The following is a 19,474-nucleotide window of genomic DNA, read 5'->3' as shown; positions in this document are numbered from 1 at the left end:
GAGGCCACCCCTGGAGTGCTGTGTCCAGCTCTGGGCCCTCAGCTCAGGAAGGACATGGAGGGGCTGGAGCAGGTGCAGAGGAGAGCAACGAGGCTGGGGAAGGGACTGGAGCACAAGTGCTGGGAGGAGAGGCTGAGGGAGCTGGGGGGGCTCAGCCTGGAGAAGAGGAGGCTCAGGGGAGACCTCCTCACTCTCTGCAACTCCCTGACAGGAGGGGGGAGCCAGGGGGGGTTGGTCTCTTTTCCCAGGCAACTCTCAGCAAGACAAGAGGGCTCGGGCTTCAGCTGTGCCAGGGGAGGGTTAGGTTGGAGATTAGGAAGAATTTCTTTGCAGAGAGGGTGCTCAGCCATTGGAATGGGCTGCCCAGGGAAGGGGTGGATTCTCCATCCCTGGAGGTGTTTAAGGACAGACTGGATGTGGCATCAGTGCCATGAGCTGGGAACCACGGCGGGGTTGGATCAAGGGTTGGACTGGATGATCTCAGAGGTCCCTTCCAACCCAGCTGATTCTGTGATTCTATGATTCTATGTTGGCAAGGAGGAAATGAATGGTACAGAGGAGTCCACACCCCGAATCAGCAGCACAAAATGGATATTAAACACTTGGGGAGGTTTGAAATAGGCTGAGGGAGATGCCATTCCTAGGGCTGGATCCACATGGATGCAGAATGGGAGTCACCAACCATAAAATCCTCTGGAAACAATCCTTCATTTGTCACCATTTTTTGTTTGGGTGTGGCTGAAATACTTATCCAGCCCTGGCACAGTGGTGGAGTCCCCAGCCCTGGAGGGATTTCAAAGCCCTGTGGATGTGGCACTTGGGGACAAGGGGCAGTGGTGGCCTTGGCAGTGCTGGGGATGGTTGGACTCGATGCTCTAAAAGATCTTTTCCAGCCTAAAGGATTCTGTGGTTTAGATGGATGGGATATGCTGGGACACCTGAGCCCACAAACTGGATGTGTCCTGAGAGCCAAGGGGCTCATCAGCACAAGGGACAGTTTCAAGCAGCTGCTGTGGCCTGATGTCCCTGGAATTCAGCTCCAGTATTTTCCCATCACTCAGCTCTGGGCTGGAAAAAACAGATTTTATCCCAGCTTCATTTAAATGTCTCTGAGAATGAGCCAGGTCACAGCCATATGTCAGTTGTCCATGTGATTTAAAAACTAGATTTCATTTCTGGATCTTCCTCTACTTACTGGCAGAAAATTTACAGTTAAAGAAAATGCTTTATATACAGCGTACAAGCAATTCCAGGGGATAAAATCATGGAATGGGTTGAGTTGGAAGGGACCTTAAAGACCATCACAAGCAGGGACAATTTCCACTAGCCCAGGTTGCTCCAACCTGGCCTTGGACACTCCCAGGGATGCAGGGGCAGCCACAGCTTCTCTGGGAATTCTATTCCAGGGCCTCCCCACCCTCCCAGAGTCCTAAAAGGACACTCAAATATCCAGGGAGGGAACAGAGACATGGACAGGGGCAAACTGAAGGGAAGACATAGATTTTATCAGTGAGACTGTTCAAAGCCCAAGAAAAACAATGGATTCCCTGGTTTTTGTTCTCCTTGGCTGAGCTGTTGCCAGAATTGTTGGGGTTGGAAAAGCCCTCTGAGATATTGAACCCAAGTTTTCCCCCACCACTGCCCCCTGACCCCAAGTGCCACATCCACAGGGCTTGGAAATCCCTGCAGGGATGGGGACTCCTCCCTGTGCCAGGGCTGGACAACCCTTTCCAGGAGGAAATTTTCCCTGATATCCAACCTAAACCTCCCCTGGTGCAACTTTAGGGCCGTTTCCTCTGGTCCTGTCCCTTGTTCCCTGGGAGCAGAGCCCGATCCCCACATGGCTCCATCCTCCTGCCAGGGAGCTGGAGATGCCACCCAAGATCCCAAAAGTGATGGAGAAGGATGTTCCCACCTCAAATAGAAACTGAAAATGGGGATAAACACGGAAAAACAGGCAGAGAGAGGAGGCAGAGACCTGAGTAAGAAGCTTTTCCATTCCTGCCCAAGGGGTTGACACAAAAAGCATTTTTCACTTGGGCAGGGGAGGCAAAGAGATGTTTTGAGGAGAGCAGGAAAGACAGAAATGTGAACATAAAACAAGTGTATGGACTTGAAACAATGCAGAAAAAAATCCATTTTGCTGCTGCTCTGAGTGGTGTTTGCAGCAACTTTCATTTGGTTTGAGACAAGCACCAGTTTCTCACCTCTGTGCTTTATTTCTCTCGTGGACAAGGTCACTTTGTGACCAAATGGGGTTTGCTTTGGTTGATCTGCAGCAAAGAATTACCAATAAAACCCCCCCAAATTTCTTTCTTTCTTTCTCTGGCCTTGGGAGACTTTGGGCTCGTTTTCTGTGCAAAAAAAGTCATAGCATTAAGTTAAATTATGCATGTACCTTTGGGCCAGGTTAGGCTTTCATCTCCTTTGGAGCCTGGGACCCATCACAAACATCAGAGGCTCTGGAGCTGATTGAACCGGCCCTATTTTTAAGCAGCCAAGGTCAATCCTTTAAAATTTGGGGTCAGGGATTGAAACTCTGGAGACAGCTCAGTCTGGGACTCAGTTAGAGCCCTGGAAAATGAGAGGGAATAGCTCAGTGCCGGAGGGCACATTGTCTCCCAGGTTACAAAGACAACTTCTGGCAAGTTTAAAGAAAAATAGAAAGAAAGAAAAAGAAAAGATTAGGGGCAGAAGAGAACAGCTCTGAGACAGAGCAGCAAGACAGGGGGAAAATGGGAATTTATGAGAGCAAATTCTCAGTCCAGACAGCCCTGGAGCCTTCCCAGGGGCTCCTGAGCAGCAAGAGCAGGACAAAGTGTCCTCAGCCAAGGCAGAATGATCAGTTTGGGGTGGTTTGACCTGAATTAGTTGTCCTGTGTTTATCAAACATTTAAGGGTGGAAGAGAAATGGGAAAAGGTGGAGAAATTCAGTGTTTGGTGCCTGTGGCATCGAGTCCAACCACCCCCCAGCACTGCCAAGGCCACCACTGCCCCCCGTCCCCAAGTGCCACATCCCCAGGGCCTTTAAACCCTCCAGGGATGGGGATTCCACCCCTTTTAATTGGAAAAAAAAAAAGAAAAGGTCGCTGGAGAAGGCCTCAAGATTCAATTAAAGCCCTCAGTGACAGGAAGGTTGAGGAGCCAGCTTGGCTTTATTTGCCCTGGGAGGACACGGATGGAGAGCAGTGGAGTCACAGCATTCCCTGAGAGCAGCCACAGCTGGAAAGTACCTCGATTAGATAAAATATAAGCTGAAGATTGAAGCAAAAGGCTGCTGTGCTGCTCGTTGTCCTCCTCAGGGACTGTCCTGTACTTCAAATTTGACTTTATGCCCCTCACACCTGGATTTTATTTCTGTTATCCTGGAGCCTCTGGTGGCTCCATGGGGGGTGGCCTTAAACTAAAAAAGGTCTATTTAGAGTAGAGATCAGGAAGATATTTTTAAAGTGAGGGTGAGGATGCCCTGGAATAGAATTCCAAGAGAAGCTGTGGCTGCCCCTGGATCCCTGGAAGTGTCCAAGGCCAGGTTGGAGCAACCTGGGCCAGTGGGAGGTGTCCCTGCTCATGGCAGGGGTTGGAATGGAACAAGATTTAATGCCCTTTCCAACCTAAATCAAATACAGCATCAAGTTAAAAACACATATCTTTGATTCCTCCTGCAAATGTCCCAACCATCACCCCTGTGGTTTGGTGAGAGTCCCTCTGGAACAGCACTGAAAACAAAACAAAACAAAAACAAAAACAAAAACCAAAAAACCAAAATAAACCCAAGCAAAGCCAACTCAGAAATCAGCTTCTAAAGCTTTTGTGACACTTTAATCCTCTGCCAGTCTTTGCTTTGACAAGAGAGCTGGCTGAAAACATCTTATTAGATCATCTAACGAGCTGGGGGCTATGACAGCTCTGCCTGTGATTCTGAACACACCATCGTTCAACTGCAAAGCAAAACAAAGCCCAGGCTGCCAAAAATGTATCTGCTGCCCTTAATGAAATGTGAGGCTCCCTAAAAATAAAGCACAGAAAGTACAATCACCACACATGCACTAGGTCAGAGCATTATAGAGTGGTTTGGGTGGGAAGGGACCTTAAAGCTCATCTTGCTCCAACTCCTTTCCATGGGCAGGGACACCTTCCACCGGCCCAGGTTGCTCCAGCCTGGCCTTGGACACTTCCAGGGATCCAGGGGCAGCCACAGCTCCTCTCTGGATAAGCCAAGAACTGCATAATCCATAAATGAACACTCCTACCAAGAGCAAAATAATCCAGTCCTGACTGGGACGTACAACAACCGACCGAGGAGTGACTGGATTTGGGATATTTTTGCTGACCTGAACACATGAGGAAAGAAGAGACACTGGAAAAAGCAGGAATACAACCAAAAAACCTCCCTAAACTGCTTAAAGTGAGATTTAAAACCGTCTGATGGAGCCAGGCTGGGAGAGCTGGGGGGGTTCAGCTGGAGAAGAGAAGGCTCCAGGGAGAGCTGAGAGCCCCTTGCAGGGCCTAAAGGGGCTCCAGGAGAGCTGGAGAGGGACTGGGAACAAGGGATGGAGGGACAGGACACAGGGAATGGCTTCCCACTGCCAGAGTTAGATGGGATCTTGGGAAGGAATTCCTGGCTGGGAGGGTGGGGAGGCCCTGGCCCAGGTTGCCCAGAGAAGCTGTGGCTGCCCCTGGATCCCTGGAAGTGTCCAAGGCCAGGTTGGATCCCTGGGCTAGCGGAAGGTGTCCCTGCCCATGGCAAGGGGTGGAACAAGATGAGTTTTAAGGTCTCTTCCAACCCAAACCATTTTGGGATTCTCAGCTAAAAAGTGTGGTGGCACAAAACGAAGGCCCCAGTGTCAGCTGCCCCTTTTGAACATCCCCTCCTCTGAGCTGCCTCCACTCTGGGCAGCAAATGGGTTTCTGAGTCCAAGCCCCCCTCCCACAACTCACCCCAGTGTGAGAGGGGTTTTCCAGACACAACACAAGATTTTACAACTAGAACTCCCTCCAGCAGGGCAGGGTGTGGAGCCCTGGCAGTGCTGGGTTCACTGCTGGACTTGATGCTCTTGGAGGTCTTTTCCAACCCAAACCATTCCGTGATCCTGCGTTTGATTTTGGGGGTTCAGAGTCGCACAGCTCACCTTGGAAAAGATAATGAAAGCCAACGGTGCCTCTTCTGAGACCACCAAGGATTTAAACAGAGGAGATATTTAGAAATGTCTCTGTTTCCCCTCCATAACTGTCAAAATGGAACAGTGGGTGTTGAGGGCACCCAAGACAATGAGGGAAAACACATCTGATGGATCATTCCATGAAGAGCAAGTTCTTCACCAGCAGAACTTCTTGGCGTGATTTCATGTTCAACCCCAAATCCATCTGATAAAACAAGGTACAGAAGAAACTGTGGCCTCTCCAGGGCAAAGCAGGACCTCCAAAAATAAAAATAACCTTCATTCATTGCAAAAATCAGCCCCAGGTTGTGTCATCCCAACAAAGAAGGGGCATCACTTGTGCCCCTGCCCCTTCTCTACAATCCAGCCCTGCCATGGGCAGGGAAATGAGGAGAGAGACAGAATATCACCTGTTACAGAGAGCAAAAAAGGATAAATTGTGCCGATAATAAATCTGAATGATGAAATAAATCTGGATAAACTGCCACATATTGAGAGAAACAGTCAATTAAAACAGGGATAAAAGTGCCTTTATCGATAAGAACGTGGATTAATGGAGCAGCAGCTGCAGCTCAGCCTGGAAAAGTGAGAAATGGGAATCAATTGTGAGAAATGGGAATCAATTGTGAGAAATGGGAATCAATTGTGAGAAATACGAGTCAATTTTGTGAAATAGGTATCAATTGCAAGAGATGTGTATCCATTGTGAAGGGTTTGAATACGTTTTCAGGGTCTGAACTGCCTGGAAATAACAATTCCTCTCGAAAGAAAAGTAGAATATCTCTCCTCTTTGTTTACTCTCCGGAATATTTATCAAGCCAATAATGGATGAAAGGTGTGAAATTTCCCTTTCATTGCATGGAGAGCTTCTGAATGTGAGAAGGAGAGCGGCAGAAATCCTGTTAGGAGGGATTTGCTTTCCTCAGGACAGCTGCCTGTGCAGCCTCCAGCCCGAGAAGACCCTCCCCAGGAGGGGATTTTGGTGTCCACAGCGAGGACCTGCTGTCACACCAACGTGTGCCACTGGTGTTTGGGAAAGACTGGGGTGATTCCCAAGGAGATGATGGGCCCCAGATGCTTCCCCAGGCAGGTGGAAGGTCCATGCCCTGTTAAATCACTGACAGAGATGCACAACTCTCTGTTTTCTTCATTCTCCCCCTGCTGGGGGCACTTCCAAATCCTGAGGGCACTTCTGGGACACTCAGAGAAGGTCATGGAGGGGCTGGAGCGTGTGCAGGGAAGGGAAGGGAGCTGGGAAGGGGCTGGAGCAGCAGGAGGGGTTGAGGGAGCTCAGGGGGCTCAGCCTGGAGAAAAGGAGGCTCAGGGGAAACCTTCTGGATCCCTAAAATTCCCTGGAAGGAGGCTGGAGACAGGGGAGGTCGGGCTCTGCTCCCAGGGAACAAGGGACAGGAAGAGAGGGAACGGCCTCCAGCTGTGCCAGAAGAAGTTTAAAATGGATATTAGGGAAAAATTCCTCATGGAAAGGGTTTTCCATGCCTGGCACAGGGTGGAGTTCCCATCCCTGGAGGGATTTCCAAGCCCTGTGGATGTGGCACTTGGGGACAGGGGCACTGGTGGCCTTGGCAGTGCTGGGGGTAGTTGGACTCCATGATCCCTGAGGGCTTTTCCATCCTAAAGGATTCTGTGACTCCTGCTGATGCCCCTTGCCAGACTCCTCTCGCCTTCGGGGATTTTAACCCACAACGTGGTTTTTTTCAAAGGCAAAGAAAGAGGCTCTGCAAAAAAAACATCCAGCAAAGATCCCCCCTGGCTTTCCCACCATCTCAGTGACTGCAGGAATGAGTCCAGATCCTCTGGCCTGGCTCCATCAGGAATCCTGACTGTGCACCAGGACGATGGAGCTCTAATTCCATTCCTGCTGCCGAGTGAAAGGAACGTCCCTGCTGGTGCTATTTTCATCTCCACGGGGGAGATGGTTTTCCAAACTCCACATTAACAACACATCTGAACAAGGATAACGGAGAGGGAAATCAAATCTGCCAGGAGGGAGCACGGAGAAAGCAGCAGATTTGGGGATCACCTTCCAAAGGCTCCGTTTTATGAGGCAATTCCAGCCACAAAGTCAAACACTGGGAATTTGGGGATTTGTAGAGCAAAAGGAATAAGCAGGTAACAAACCCCCCCGATTCACCACTGCAGCTTTCATGGGCAGAATGAGTTCTATCCCGTGCCAATCCAACTGATCTGACACTTGGAATGCTGCACTTTGCAATCCTGGTTTTGGGGAATTGTGGGAATTAGTCTCCTAAGTGAGATGGGCCAGCAGAAAGGAAATGTATTTACTCAGAGACTCTCCTGCAGTTAAAATGGCCAATGGCAAAAAAAATGAGCTAAATGGACAACTTAATTAGCCCAATTTACCTTCCCATGAGTTGGGTGTTGACTTAGTTACTGCTGGTTCCTGTCCTTTATGTCCCAGCTACAGCATTCCCTGTCATTCTGCTCTTCTTCTTTTTGGGGACATCCCTGAATGCCACAAGTGAAGAGTCTCATGGATTTTCCTCAATCCTTTGAGGTTGTAATTCCTCAGTGGATGTAATTCCTCCAATTTGTACATTTGCCCTTTGAATCCGACCTATCAACTTGTTATTAATTGGGAAGAAGAGATTGTGGCTCTTCCAATCCTGGAAGTACCCAAGGCTTGGAGCAATCTGGGGGAGTGGAAGATGTTGGGGGTGGCACTGGATGATTCTCAAGTCCTTCCAACCTAAAAAACAGTGGGATTCTGTGATTTAGGAGCAGAGCATCCGCCTGCTCTGGTGGGACTGCAAATATTCCCATGGCACCAACACGAAACAATCCCAAACTCCACCACATTCCAACCTATTTTCTGAGTTCCCAAAGGATATCCCAGTGTTGGATTCCAAAAATTTAGATATGAGAAAAAGAAAAAGAAAAACTGCTCAGTTTAAACAAAAGCCTTAAAATATATATATATATATATAGACATATATAAAATATATATATGGACATATATATATAAACTCTATTCTTTATATATATATATAAAAACCCCCTCTCATATATATTTATGTATTTATATAATTTATATATGATACATAAATATAGATATATATGAGAGGGATATTATATATAAAATAGTTTTTCTATGCCTATTTTGTGTTTATATATAAAAATATAAATATACAAGACCTCTAGTTTATATATAAAATAGTTTTATGTATATTTATATACTTACATATAAGGTATAAATATATATAAACTCTATTTTTAATATATATATTTAACCCCCCCATATATATATATACTCACATATATATATAATTTGTATATGAAAACTCTATATTTATTTATAAAACTATATATAAAATATATATACATATATAAGTAAAGTAAATTAATAAATAAAAATAGAATGTATAAATATATAAGTATAAATATACAAAGAAAATTATATAAATATATAAATAAATATATAAAATATATAAATGTAAGTATAAATATATAAATAAAATATATAAAATATATAAATGTAATTATAAATATGTAAATAAAATATATAAATATATAAATAAATATCACCCAGGGGATATCCCAGTGTTGGATTCCAAAAATTTGGACATGAGAAAAACCCTCAAGGTTTGTTAATGTGGGTTTTCCTCTTAACTCATCTTTGGGAACCCCCCCGATTTTAATACCATGAATATGTAAAACCCCCTGTTAAATATGTAAACCCTGAACCCTTGAAATATGAAGTAGTGAATCCAATAAACCATTCCAGTTTCTTGCCTCCAAACTGGGATCGTCGTGGTTATTGACTACTTTATATAGGTATATATTTTTATATACCTATTTCTGTGTTTATACATAAAAATACAAACATACAAAACCTCTGGTTCATATAGAAAAGAGTTTTATATATATTTATATACTTATATATCAGATATAAATATATACATCCCAGCCCCATGAGAAAGCTCCAAGTGCTGACGAACCCGTGTCAGCAAAACCCACCGTGGCCAAAGGACAAGTTTCTCTTGTCAAAAGCGAAAATCTGGGATTTTTCTGACAAAATCTGGGATTAAAAAGCGCTGTTCTCCCCAGATTGTTGGGCTGCTCAGATCCTGGATGCATCCAAGGCCACATTATCCTGATTTTTCATTTTTTAAGCACGGATGTTCAACATTCCCATCCCTTTCCCACCCCTTCCCTCCTTGTCACTCCTTCCAAAAACAAAATTCTTTTGGTCTAGAAGCCTCTTTGGTTTTTTCCCTCTGCTGGATTAAATTCTCTTCTGCAAGACCAATTGTCAAAAAGAAACCAAGACCAATTGTCAAAGAGAAACCAATATGAATAACTCAATTTTTTTTCCCCTCCTCCGACAACATCCCTGTTTATATTTCGGGTTCTGGCGTCTTTTGGAATTTCTAACAAGGAAAAAGCTCCGTCTCGGGAGATTCTCTGTGGTTTTCACATTAAATAAGAAAAAATTCAAATGTTCCTGTTCTGATTTAAAAGTTGCCAGTGTTTCATATTCACCCTCTGGGTCGCTGCACACAGTTAAATGTCAAAAACCTCCCCAAAATTTGATTTTCCTCATCAAGTGCCATCAATTATTTCCAGATATTTTTCCTCCCTTGCTCCGTTTGGATAAATTACCTGGAAAGTCAGAGTTGGTTTTTTGTTATATTGAAATCTCAGCCTCCAGTGAGGATTTTAGGGAAGAGATTTTTCGTTGTTTTATCAAAGAACTAAGAGAGTTTTCTGGGGAATTTCTGGAGTAGGAATTAAGGAGCTGGGAATTACCCATTAAACACAAATACAGTGGTAACTGTTCCTCTGGAGTGCCAAAAAATATATATATAGACATATATATATATATATATGTATATAAAAACCCCTTTCATATATATTTATTATATATATCATATATATTTATTATATAATTTTTATTTAAAATATATAAATATAGATATATATGAGAGGGATTTTATATATAAAATAATTTTTATATACCTATTTCTGTATTTATGTATAAAAATATAAACATACAAAACCTCTGGTTCATATATAAAATAGATTTATATATATTTATATATTTATATATAAGGTATAAATATATATCAACTCTATTTTTAATCTATATATTAAACCCCCTCTCTCATATATATATACTCACATATATATATAATTTATAATTTGTATATGAAACCTCTAATTTATATATAAAACTATATATAAAATATATATAAATATATAAGTAAAGTAAATTAATAAATAAACATAGAATATATAAATATATAAGTATAAATATATAAATAAAAATATATAAATAAATGTATAAATATATAAATACAACATATAAAAATAAAAATGCAAATATAAATATATAAATAAAATATATAAATATATAAATAAATATCACCACAGGGCAGGGTGAACCTTTAGGCTCAGATCAACCTCTAGGATAATCCTTCAGCCCAGGGATGTGGAATTCCTTGGATATGACACACCAGGAGGCAGAAAACTACTTCAGAAATCAAATAAAGGCAATGGGAACAAGGTATATTTGGATGTTTTAAAGTTCTAAGATCATTCACTAATTCCCATCCTCCAGAAATATAGAAGTTAGACCCAGTTTTAACCCTTTTTTTAGGCTGCCCTCTCTCTCATCACAAACAGCTGAAATCAACCCCAAATCTTCTCTCTGGAGAAAGAATTAATTCAGAAAAGTGAGAAAGAATTAATTCAGAAAAGTGAGAAAGAATTAATTCAGAAAAGAAGAAAGAAAGAAATGCAAAAGCCTGAGAATATATTGAGTTATGCAACCCTTGTCCTGAATATTAATCAGCTTTTTGCACTCAAATCTTCAATCATGACACGGGGGGAGGAGGAAAAATCAAAGTATAACTGTGCTGTAAATAACAGAAATGAAAAATGCAAATACTCATTTCCTCTGTCATTTCACCCCTGCTTAAAAAAGAGATTTCTTTCAAAATAAAGCCCTTTTCCCCACTCAGGATTTGTTCTCACCTCTGGGGATTCCCTTTTTTTGATAAGTTTTCCATGTTAAAATTTTATAATCCGGAAGATTTTCGCTCTCTGTGAGTTTTCCTTGCTCCCCATCCACGAGACAATCCCATAAAGTCGATAAATTCCTGCCGGGATTAATCACCCTACCTGTTCAAAAGTTTCCTCTTAATTACTTGCCCTAAATCTCCCCGAGTTTTAAGCTCATTAATTCCGGTCCTAATTTGGGCTGGAGAACATTTCCTTCTTTCCCAACCTTTTTTATTTCATTATTAATACAATATTTGCAGATAAATATTTCATCATATTTTAAATAAACAGCCGCGGAGCAACAAACAGGGAATTTCTAGAGCTGCCAAACCTCTTGTTTAGAGCAAAAAAGATGATTTTTCCCATTCTCAGCTGCAAAAAAATCATCGAAAATTCAAGTGAATCGTACTCAAATTTTATGTTAAACCCACACAACTAATTTAGGCCCCACTGCTAAGCTCAGCTTTGCAAGGATGCACCTGAGACCATCCCTTAGGCTCGATATTTCTTACTAATTAGCTGGTTTTCCACTCCCTGCAGGTTGTGATTTTATTCCTTGTTTGGAATTTATTACGGAGCGGGAACGACACAAACGAGCCTCAGTTGTGACTGGAAAGGGAAATTCAGAGATCCCGACGTGTCCAACTGCTTTCCCCACCAGGAAACCCTAAAATATTGGATGTTTTAAGAGGTTTTACAAGTGCTTGGAGAGCGATGCCTTTGGAAAAAGGGGTTCCTGTTACAGAAAACATTTATTTGGGCAAAATTACATTGAGGAAATCATCAGATCCAAGCCCAGAAGGGTTTGGATGGGTTAGAAGGGACCTTGAAGATCTTGTTCCACCCCTGACACCTTCCACACTCCCAGTTTGCTCCAAGCTCCATCCAACCTGGTCTTGGACACTTCCAGGGATGGGCTTACCACATTTTTCCATATTTATAGAGCTATTCCATGGGTGTTCCACCAAGAGATTTCATGGCACTGACCCCTGTATCCATCCATGTTCCTCCCTGTGATTTTCCACTTCCTGAATTCCCAGGGTTTGCCAAGAAAAACTTGTTTAGATGAACCAAAAGTGGGTCAGATTAAAAAAGTGCCTTTACCTTTGAATTTATCTTTATTTTCTTCTTTAGTTTGACCCAACAGATCTGACCTAGAACAGGAATTCCACTGAAAGATTTGCCCTGTGGAGCACTGGAACAGGCTCCCCAGGGCAGTGGGCACGGCCCCAAGGCTGCCAGAGCTCCAGGAGGGTTTGGATGATCCTCTGGGGCACAGGGGGGGACTCTTGGGGATGTTCCTGGGCAGGGCTGAGGGTTGGACTGGATGATCCTGGTGGGTCCCTTCCAGCTCAGCAGGTTGTAGGATTCTGGGAAGTTGATTGTGGAGCCAACCCAGCATTGAGAGCTCCTAAAACACCCACCTTGGCAGGTGGAGGAGGAATCCCAGACTGGTTTGGGTTGGAAGGTACCTTCAAGCCCATCTCATTGCACCCCCTGCCATGGGCAGGGACACCTTCCACTAGCCCAGGTTGCTCCAAGCTCCGTCCAACCTGTTTAAACACTTCCAGGGATGGGGCAGCCCCAACTTCTCCGTGCTGTTGGATGTTGTCTGTGATTCCTCTCCACAGCAAATGAGAATCCAAATATTTCTATCAAGTGTAATTTAAGTTTAAGAGTAACTTCAGTTGTTCCCCCAGAGGGTGGTTGGCACTGCCCAGGCTCCCCAGGGCAGTGGGCACGGCCCCAAGGCTGCCAGAGCTCCAGGAGGGTTTGGACAACGCTCTGAGGGACAGGGGGGGATTGTTGGGGTGTCCTGGCCAGGGCCAGGGGTTGGACTGGGTGGTCCTTGTGGATCCCTTCCAGCTCAGGATATCCCATAATTCCATGAAAATGAGACAGAAGGTCCTGCTGTCACAAGGAGAAACTCTTCTGCCCCCCCAGAGGACATGAATGTCCCCCCAGCTCCCAACATCCAGGGCCTCCTCTGCCCACACACCACATCCAAAGCCAAATCAATGAGTTGTTCTGGAACTCAGAGTGTTTTTCATTAAATATCTCTCCCTGTTCATAACTGCTGGAAGTGCCTGCAATAAATATTAGGGAATTACTGAAAGGAACTGATTTTTATGACAATTGGATAAATGCCGTGCTCGTTACAGAAATAATGCTCAAGTCGATGGGAACAAATGTACTTTCCTCCCACAAGGAAAATAATCAAAGCCTTACATAACATCAGCTTTGTCCATTCATCTCCAACTTGTCACTTGCCAGGAGCTGAACAAAGTGAGCAGAATTCCAAACAGGAGCAGATGAAAGACAAACCCCCTGTAAGTACCTGTTTAGCTCCTACTCCTTTTTCGAGTTGTGTCTCCTCTCTCTCGGAATTAGGGAACTGCTGGAGCTGAGGCAGAACAAAAAGGCACAAATCCGGGTGGTTTGCCAGCAGGAAAAAGTTGGAAAATAACAGCAAGCCAAGAGATGCATCCAGCAGGATCTGGAAGGCAGCAGGAGTCATCCCACTGGGGCCACCAGGAACCAGTTGAGGTCCTGAGGAAGTGGGAAGTTGGTGGAAGTCCTAATCCACACCCTGGGAAAAAAGTTCCTCAGCAAGAGTCATCCCACTGGGTGGGTCCACCAGGGTCCTGAGGAAGTGGGAAGCTGGTGGAAGTCCTAATCCACACCCTGGGAAAAAATTTCCTCATGATTTTTCCCACTCTCAGCTGCAAAAAATCATCTAAAATCCGAGTGAGTCAGACTCAAATTTTATGTTAAACCCACACAACTAATTTAGGCCCCACTGCTAAGCTCAGCTTTGCAAGGATGCACCTGAGACTGGGTCCCACTGGGTCCCACTGCATCCCACTGGGTCCACCAGGGTCCTAAGGAAGTGGGAAGCTGGTGGAAGTCCTAATCCACATCCTGGGAAACATTCCCTCAAAACCCAGACTCGACCCCCCTTCCTCTGACAGGAGGTGACACCACCCTGAGCCAGAGGTGGATAAGGAGGTCAATGGGATCCTGGGGGCATGAGAAGGAACATTCCCAGCAGGTCAGGGAGGGGATCCTGCCCCTCTGCTCAGCCCTGGGAGGTACATCTGGGGTGCTTTGTCCAGCTCGGGGCTCCTCAGGACAGGAAGGAGCTCCTGGAGCAGGTCCAGGGGAGGGTGATGAAGATGAGGAAGGGCCTGGAGCATCTCTGAGGGAGCTGGGGCTGTTCAGCCTCCAGAGGGGACACCCAGAGGGGCCCTCCCCAAGGGCTGGCAGGGGTGCAGGGAGGGGGCAGAGGATGGCCCAGGCTCTGCTCGGGGGGGCCCAGCAATGGCACAGCAGGAACGGGCAGGAACTGATGCCCAGCAAGTGCCACCTGCACAGGAGGAAGAACTTCTTGGCTGGGCAGTGACCCAGCCCTGAGCAGATTGGCCAGAGAGGGGAGAGTCTCCTCCCTGGGGATATTCCAGAGCCCTCTGGACACAATCCCTGTGCTCTGGGATGACCCTCGTGGGACCAGATGAGCCACTGTGGGCCCTTCCAGCCTGACCCATCCTGGGATTCTGTGATATTATTGCCTCCCTGCTGGAAAAAATAACAGCATCTCCTTCAAGACCTTGAAATGGAGACCAGGATGAATACAAGAGTTTCTAGAACTGTGAAAGACTGGAAATAAAGTCTTCCAGGGCAAAATGTGGGACACATCACAGCTGCTGTGGAGTCATGTCAAGAGTCCTCCTGAACACTTGTTCCTCCAGTATCTCCCCCTGAACTGTGTGTGCTCCTGAGGATGGAGGAATAAAAAAAGCCTGAAAATTGCTTTTATTATCTGAAAAAGCATCATACAAGTCTCCTCAGGGCTGATAAAGCTCCCAAGAACAGAGGCAAGGAATTGTTTGCCTGTCCCAGATGATATTTTTGGGTTGCTGTTCGTAACTGGAGTGGATTTACCTCCAGAACTTTCCCTCTAAACCTCTTGATTTACTGGGAAAACCTCCACATGCGTATTTGTGCCTGACGGGGATTATTTGAAGGCACCTTCATCCTTCACCTTTCCATCCTTCACACATCACCACAACCCACCCAAAGCAGGACATAATAACCACCATGCTCGACTTGGCACAGACAGATGGAAAAGGGGAAGCATACGGAAAAAAGGAGAATATAAATTAAAAGATAAAGGATCCAAGTGACCAGAAAACAAAGTGTTTTCTAGTTTTCACCCCAAATTACTGCCAGAAAAGGAGAAAGCAGCTGCTTTCCCTCCTCACTCAGAAGAACCAGCACTCCACTCTTTCTAGAGTGGTTCTCATTCCCAGAGTGATAAAATCATAGGAATTTTAAGGTTGGAAAAGCCCTCCAGGATCATCCAGTGCCCCCCGTGCCCGATGCCCCCCTTGTCCCCCAGCCCAGAGCACTGAGTGCCACGGCCAGGCCTTCCTGGGACACCTCCAGGGCTGGGCACTCCAAACCTCCCTGGGCAGCCCCTGACAAGGCCTCACCACCCTTTCCAGGGGGAAATTCCTCCTCCTGTCCCACCTGAGCCTCCCCTGGCACAGCTGGAGGCCGTTCCCTCTCCTCCTGTCCCTTGTTCCCTGGGAGTAGAGCCCGACCCCCCCCGGCTCCCCCCTCCTGTCAGGGGGTTGCAGAGCCAGAAGGTCCCCCCTGAGCCTCCTTTGCTCCAGGCTGAGCCCCCCCAGCTCCCTCAGCTGTTCCTGCTGCTCCAGCTCCCCTCCCTTCCCTGCACACACTCCAGACCCTCAGTGTCTCTCATGTTGAGGGCCCAGAAGTGCCCCCAGCACTGGAGGTGCCCCAGCAGTGCCAGCACAGGGACAGTCCCTGCCCTGATCCCACTGGACACACTATTCCTGATCCAAGCCAGCTCTCCTTGGCCTTCTTGGTCACCTGGGCTCATGTCCAGTCACTGTCACCCTCCACCCTCAGGCTGAGATGGACAAACAAGGCGTCTGTGGGAAGCTGCCCCGACACAAGGGTCAGAGGGGCAGAGATGGAACAAATCCCACCTCTGGGATCCCTTCTGATCCACCCTCACAGACCCACAGTGCCCAACAGCCACCACACCATAGAACCATAGAATCACAGAATCAGCTGGGTTGGAAGGCACCTCCGAGATCATCCAGTCCAACCCTTGATCCAACCCCGCCGTGGTTCCCAGCCCATGGCACTGATGCCACATCCAGTCTGTCCTTAAACACCTCCAGGGATGGAGAATCCACCCCTTCCCTGGGCAGCCCATTGCAATGGCTGAGCACCCTCTCTGCAAAGAAATTCTTCCTCATCTCCAACCTAACCCTCCCCTGGCACAGCTGAAGCCCGAGCCCTCTTGTCTTGCTGAGAGTTGCCTGGGAAAAGAGACCCATATCCTGCAGCCCAAAGGCAGACAAATCCACCAGCAGGAGAAGCCCAGGTGAGACATCTCCAACCTTCCTGCAGCCATGAATTTAGGCTAAAAGGTGTGCTGGAGCAGCAGCAAAACATCCCTGATGGAAGTTCTGCAGATCCCACCACGTGGGATCGAGGGCATAAATAATTTGTTACACAACAGAGCCCAGCAAAGCAAATCAGTTGATTATCGGCAACGAGGATGTGTGTTTGCAGCAGCTCCTCCCCAGGGGCCCCAAAAGAGGTCAGTTGTGCCCAGCACTGAGAGCTGTTGAAGAGCAGATCCCACAGAAGATTTGGGCAGCTCAAAGTGGGATAAATGAGGGCTGCTTCGGGAAAAGTGAAGTTAAGCACCGACAACAGGCACGTGACAGTCATTTAGCGACTGATCAGATACACAAACACAAAGTGAGGCTTGTTATTCCCCCTAAACCACATCAAACCAGGCTTCTCCTTTCTAAGCACTGACAACAGACACGTGAAAGTGATTTAGTGACTGGTCAGATACACAAACACAAAACAAGGCTCGTTATTGCCCATTAACCACATCAAACCAGGCTCCTCCTTTCCCGATAAGGAACTCAGAGCACTTTTTCCAAAATAATCGCTTTCCCCTCCGGTCTCCCTGCCCGTTCCCAGCACTGCTGGTTCCAGAGGTAGCTCTGAAACAGGAGCCAGGCCTAAAAGAGTTAACTGAGATCTCTTGGCCTGCTAAGAAACCCCAATATCTGTGTTGCTGGAAGAACATTTTAGGAGCACTGGTTCATCTCATGTTCTGTTCTGCTCACTGGACCAAAGGCCTTAGTATAGAAAGAACAGGAGTAGTACACACACAGGAATAAATTAGGGAAATCAGATGTTTGAATAAGATCTAGAAGGCCCAGAGCCAGGATTTTGCAAGCTTGAAGAATTCAGGTCACCTGATTGAAGAGGTCAAATTGAGGAAGACGTCCATGGTGACCACCAGAGGGATGAAGGCTTGAGGAGAAGACCCCCACAGTAGAAGACTGAGCATGTCTGGAAAGACTCCACCCAGAGACCAGCCTGCTTATTAATATGTCTAATAAATGATGTCACCATGGATCTAAAGGGTATAAAATGGCTTAGTTTTGCACTTGCAAGTGGAGCAAGTTTGTCCAGCGCGAGCTGGCTCGCTCCCAACGTTGAACGAACAAATACCTTGCTGCTTAAAGAGAAATAAATGTCTCTGAGCAGTCTTTCGGACTGAGTTTCACAGATTCAGCTCTGCAGCTCTGGATGAGGATCCAGCTCCCGGGGAACAGCTCCTGCCCTCGTTTTTCCCTGCTTGTTTTACACGGCACCAACAAACGAGCTCGGTGTCAGATCTGCGTTTAGAGGGATCTGTTCTCTTATCTCATCCCCTTGTTCCCGTGTCAAGGAATTCAAAGCAAGGCATGGGGAAAATAATGATTCCCTCACACTTCTTGGTTTTTGGTTTTGGGGTTTTTTTTCCAATATAAATGAGGCTCCTATGTAATTTTTACTTCTGTGTTTATATTAAAATCATAGATTCGGGGAACTACAGAGCCAAACAGCACAGCATCAAATGGGTACCAGCTGTAGGACTCTGGCTGCTGCTTGTTCAGGGGAGGAATAAATCAATAAATCAGCAGAATCACATGGAAAGAAAGGGAAAGGGAAAGAGAAATAGGAAGGGAAAGAGGAAAGAGAAAAGGGAAGTGGAAAGGAAAAGGAAAGGGGAAGGGGAAAGGAAAAGGAAATGGAAAGGGAAAAGGAAAGAGAGAGGGGAAGGGAAAGGGGAGGTTTGGGAAGGGAAGGTTAGGTTTGGGAAGGGAAGAAAAGAAAAAAGAAAAAAGAAATAAGGAAGGTTTGGGAAAAGGAAAGGGAAGGTTTGGGAAAGGAAGGGGAAGGTTTGGGAAAGGAAAGGAAAGGAAAGGAAAGGAAAGGAAAGGAAAGGAAAGGAAAGGAAAGGAAAGGAAAGGAAAGGAAAGGAAAGGAAAGGAAAGGAAAGGAAAGGAAAGGAAAGGAAAGGAAAGGAAAGGAAAGGAAAGGGAAAAGAGAAAAGAGAAAAGAAAAGAAAAAAGAAAAGAAAAAAGAAAAGAAAAAAAAAAGAAAAGAAATGGTGTACTCACACTGTACAATGAGCTGCACCAAAGCCTCTCTGGGTTTCACGTTGAACCCGTTGTACTGGCTGGTCTGGCACCGGTACGTCCCCGTCATCTCCCGGGACACGTTGACGATCCTCAGGATCCCGTCGTAGCTCTCGGTCTGCATCGCCCCGTCCGGCATCGCCACCTCCTTGTCGGCCCGGGACCACAGGATGATGGGCTTGGGCTTGCCCGTCACCTGGCACTGCAGCTCGATGGTGTCCCCCTCCCGTGTCACCAGTGGGGACTTCTCCTGGGGGACGGTCAGGTTGGGTGGCACTGTGGGGGACAGAGAGAGGGGGGACAGTCAGCACTGCGGGTACAGCACAGGGATTCCTGCCTTGGCCTGGCAGCACAATCCTGGAATCCCAGAATCAGCCAGGTTGGAAAAGACCTCTGAGATCATAGAACCATAGAATCACAGAATCAGCTGGGTTGGAAGGGACCTCTGAGATCATCCAGTCCAACCCTTGATCCAACCCCGCCGTGGTTCCCAGCTCATGGCACTGATGCCACATCCAGTCTGTCCTTAAACACCTCCAGGGATGGAGAATCCACCCCTTCCCTGGGCAGCCCATTCCAATGGCTGAGCACCCTCTCTGCAAAGAAATTCTTCCTAATCTCCAACCTAACCCTCCCCTGGCACAGCTGAAGCCCGAGCCCTCTTGTCTAGCTGAGAGTTGCCTGGGAAAAGAGACCAACCCCCCCTGGCTCCCCCCTCCTGGCAGGGAGTTGTAGAGAGTGAGGAGG

At 46.3% G+C, this 19,474-nt stretch overlaps 1 protein-coding gene across 1 annotated transcript in view; it reads right to left on the bottom strand.

The window, feature by feature from the left end:
• Positions 1–19,474, bottom strand: part of LOC116788123 (MAM domain-containing glycosylphosphatidylinositol anchor protein 2) — a 159,874-nt gene that overhangs the window by 96,028 nt on the left and 44,372 nt on the right. The window contains exon 5 of the mRNA XM_032690549.1: positions 18,710–19,003. Coding sequence (XP_032546440.1) covers positions 18,710–19,003 — 294 coding nt within the window. The remainder of the gene's footprint in view (positions 1–18,709; positions 19,004–19,474) is intronic.

This window comes from Chiroxiphia lanceolata, chromosome 6 (genome assembly GCF_009829145.1).
Source record: "Chiroxiphia lanceolata isolate bChiLan1 chromosome 6, bChiLan1.pri, whole genome shotgun sequence".
Taxonomy (NCBI): Eukaryota; Metazoa; Chordata; class Aves; order Passeriformes; family Pipridae; genus Chiroxiphia; species Chiroxiphia lanceolata.
The sequence above is the reverse complement of the archived record's forward strand: the minus strand, read 5'-3'. Positions and strand labels throughout refer to the sequence as shown.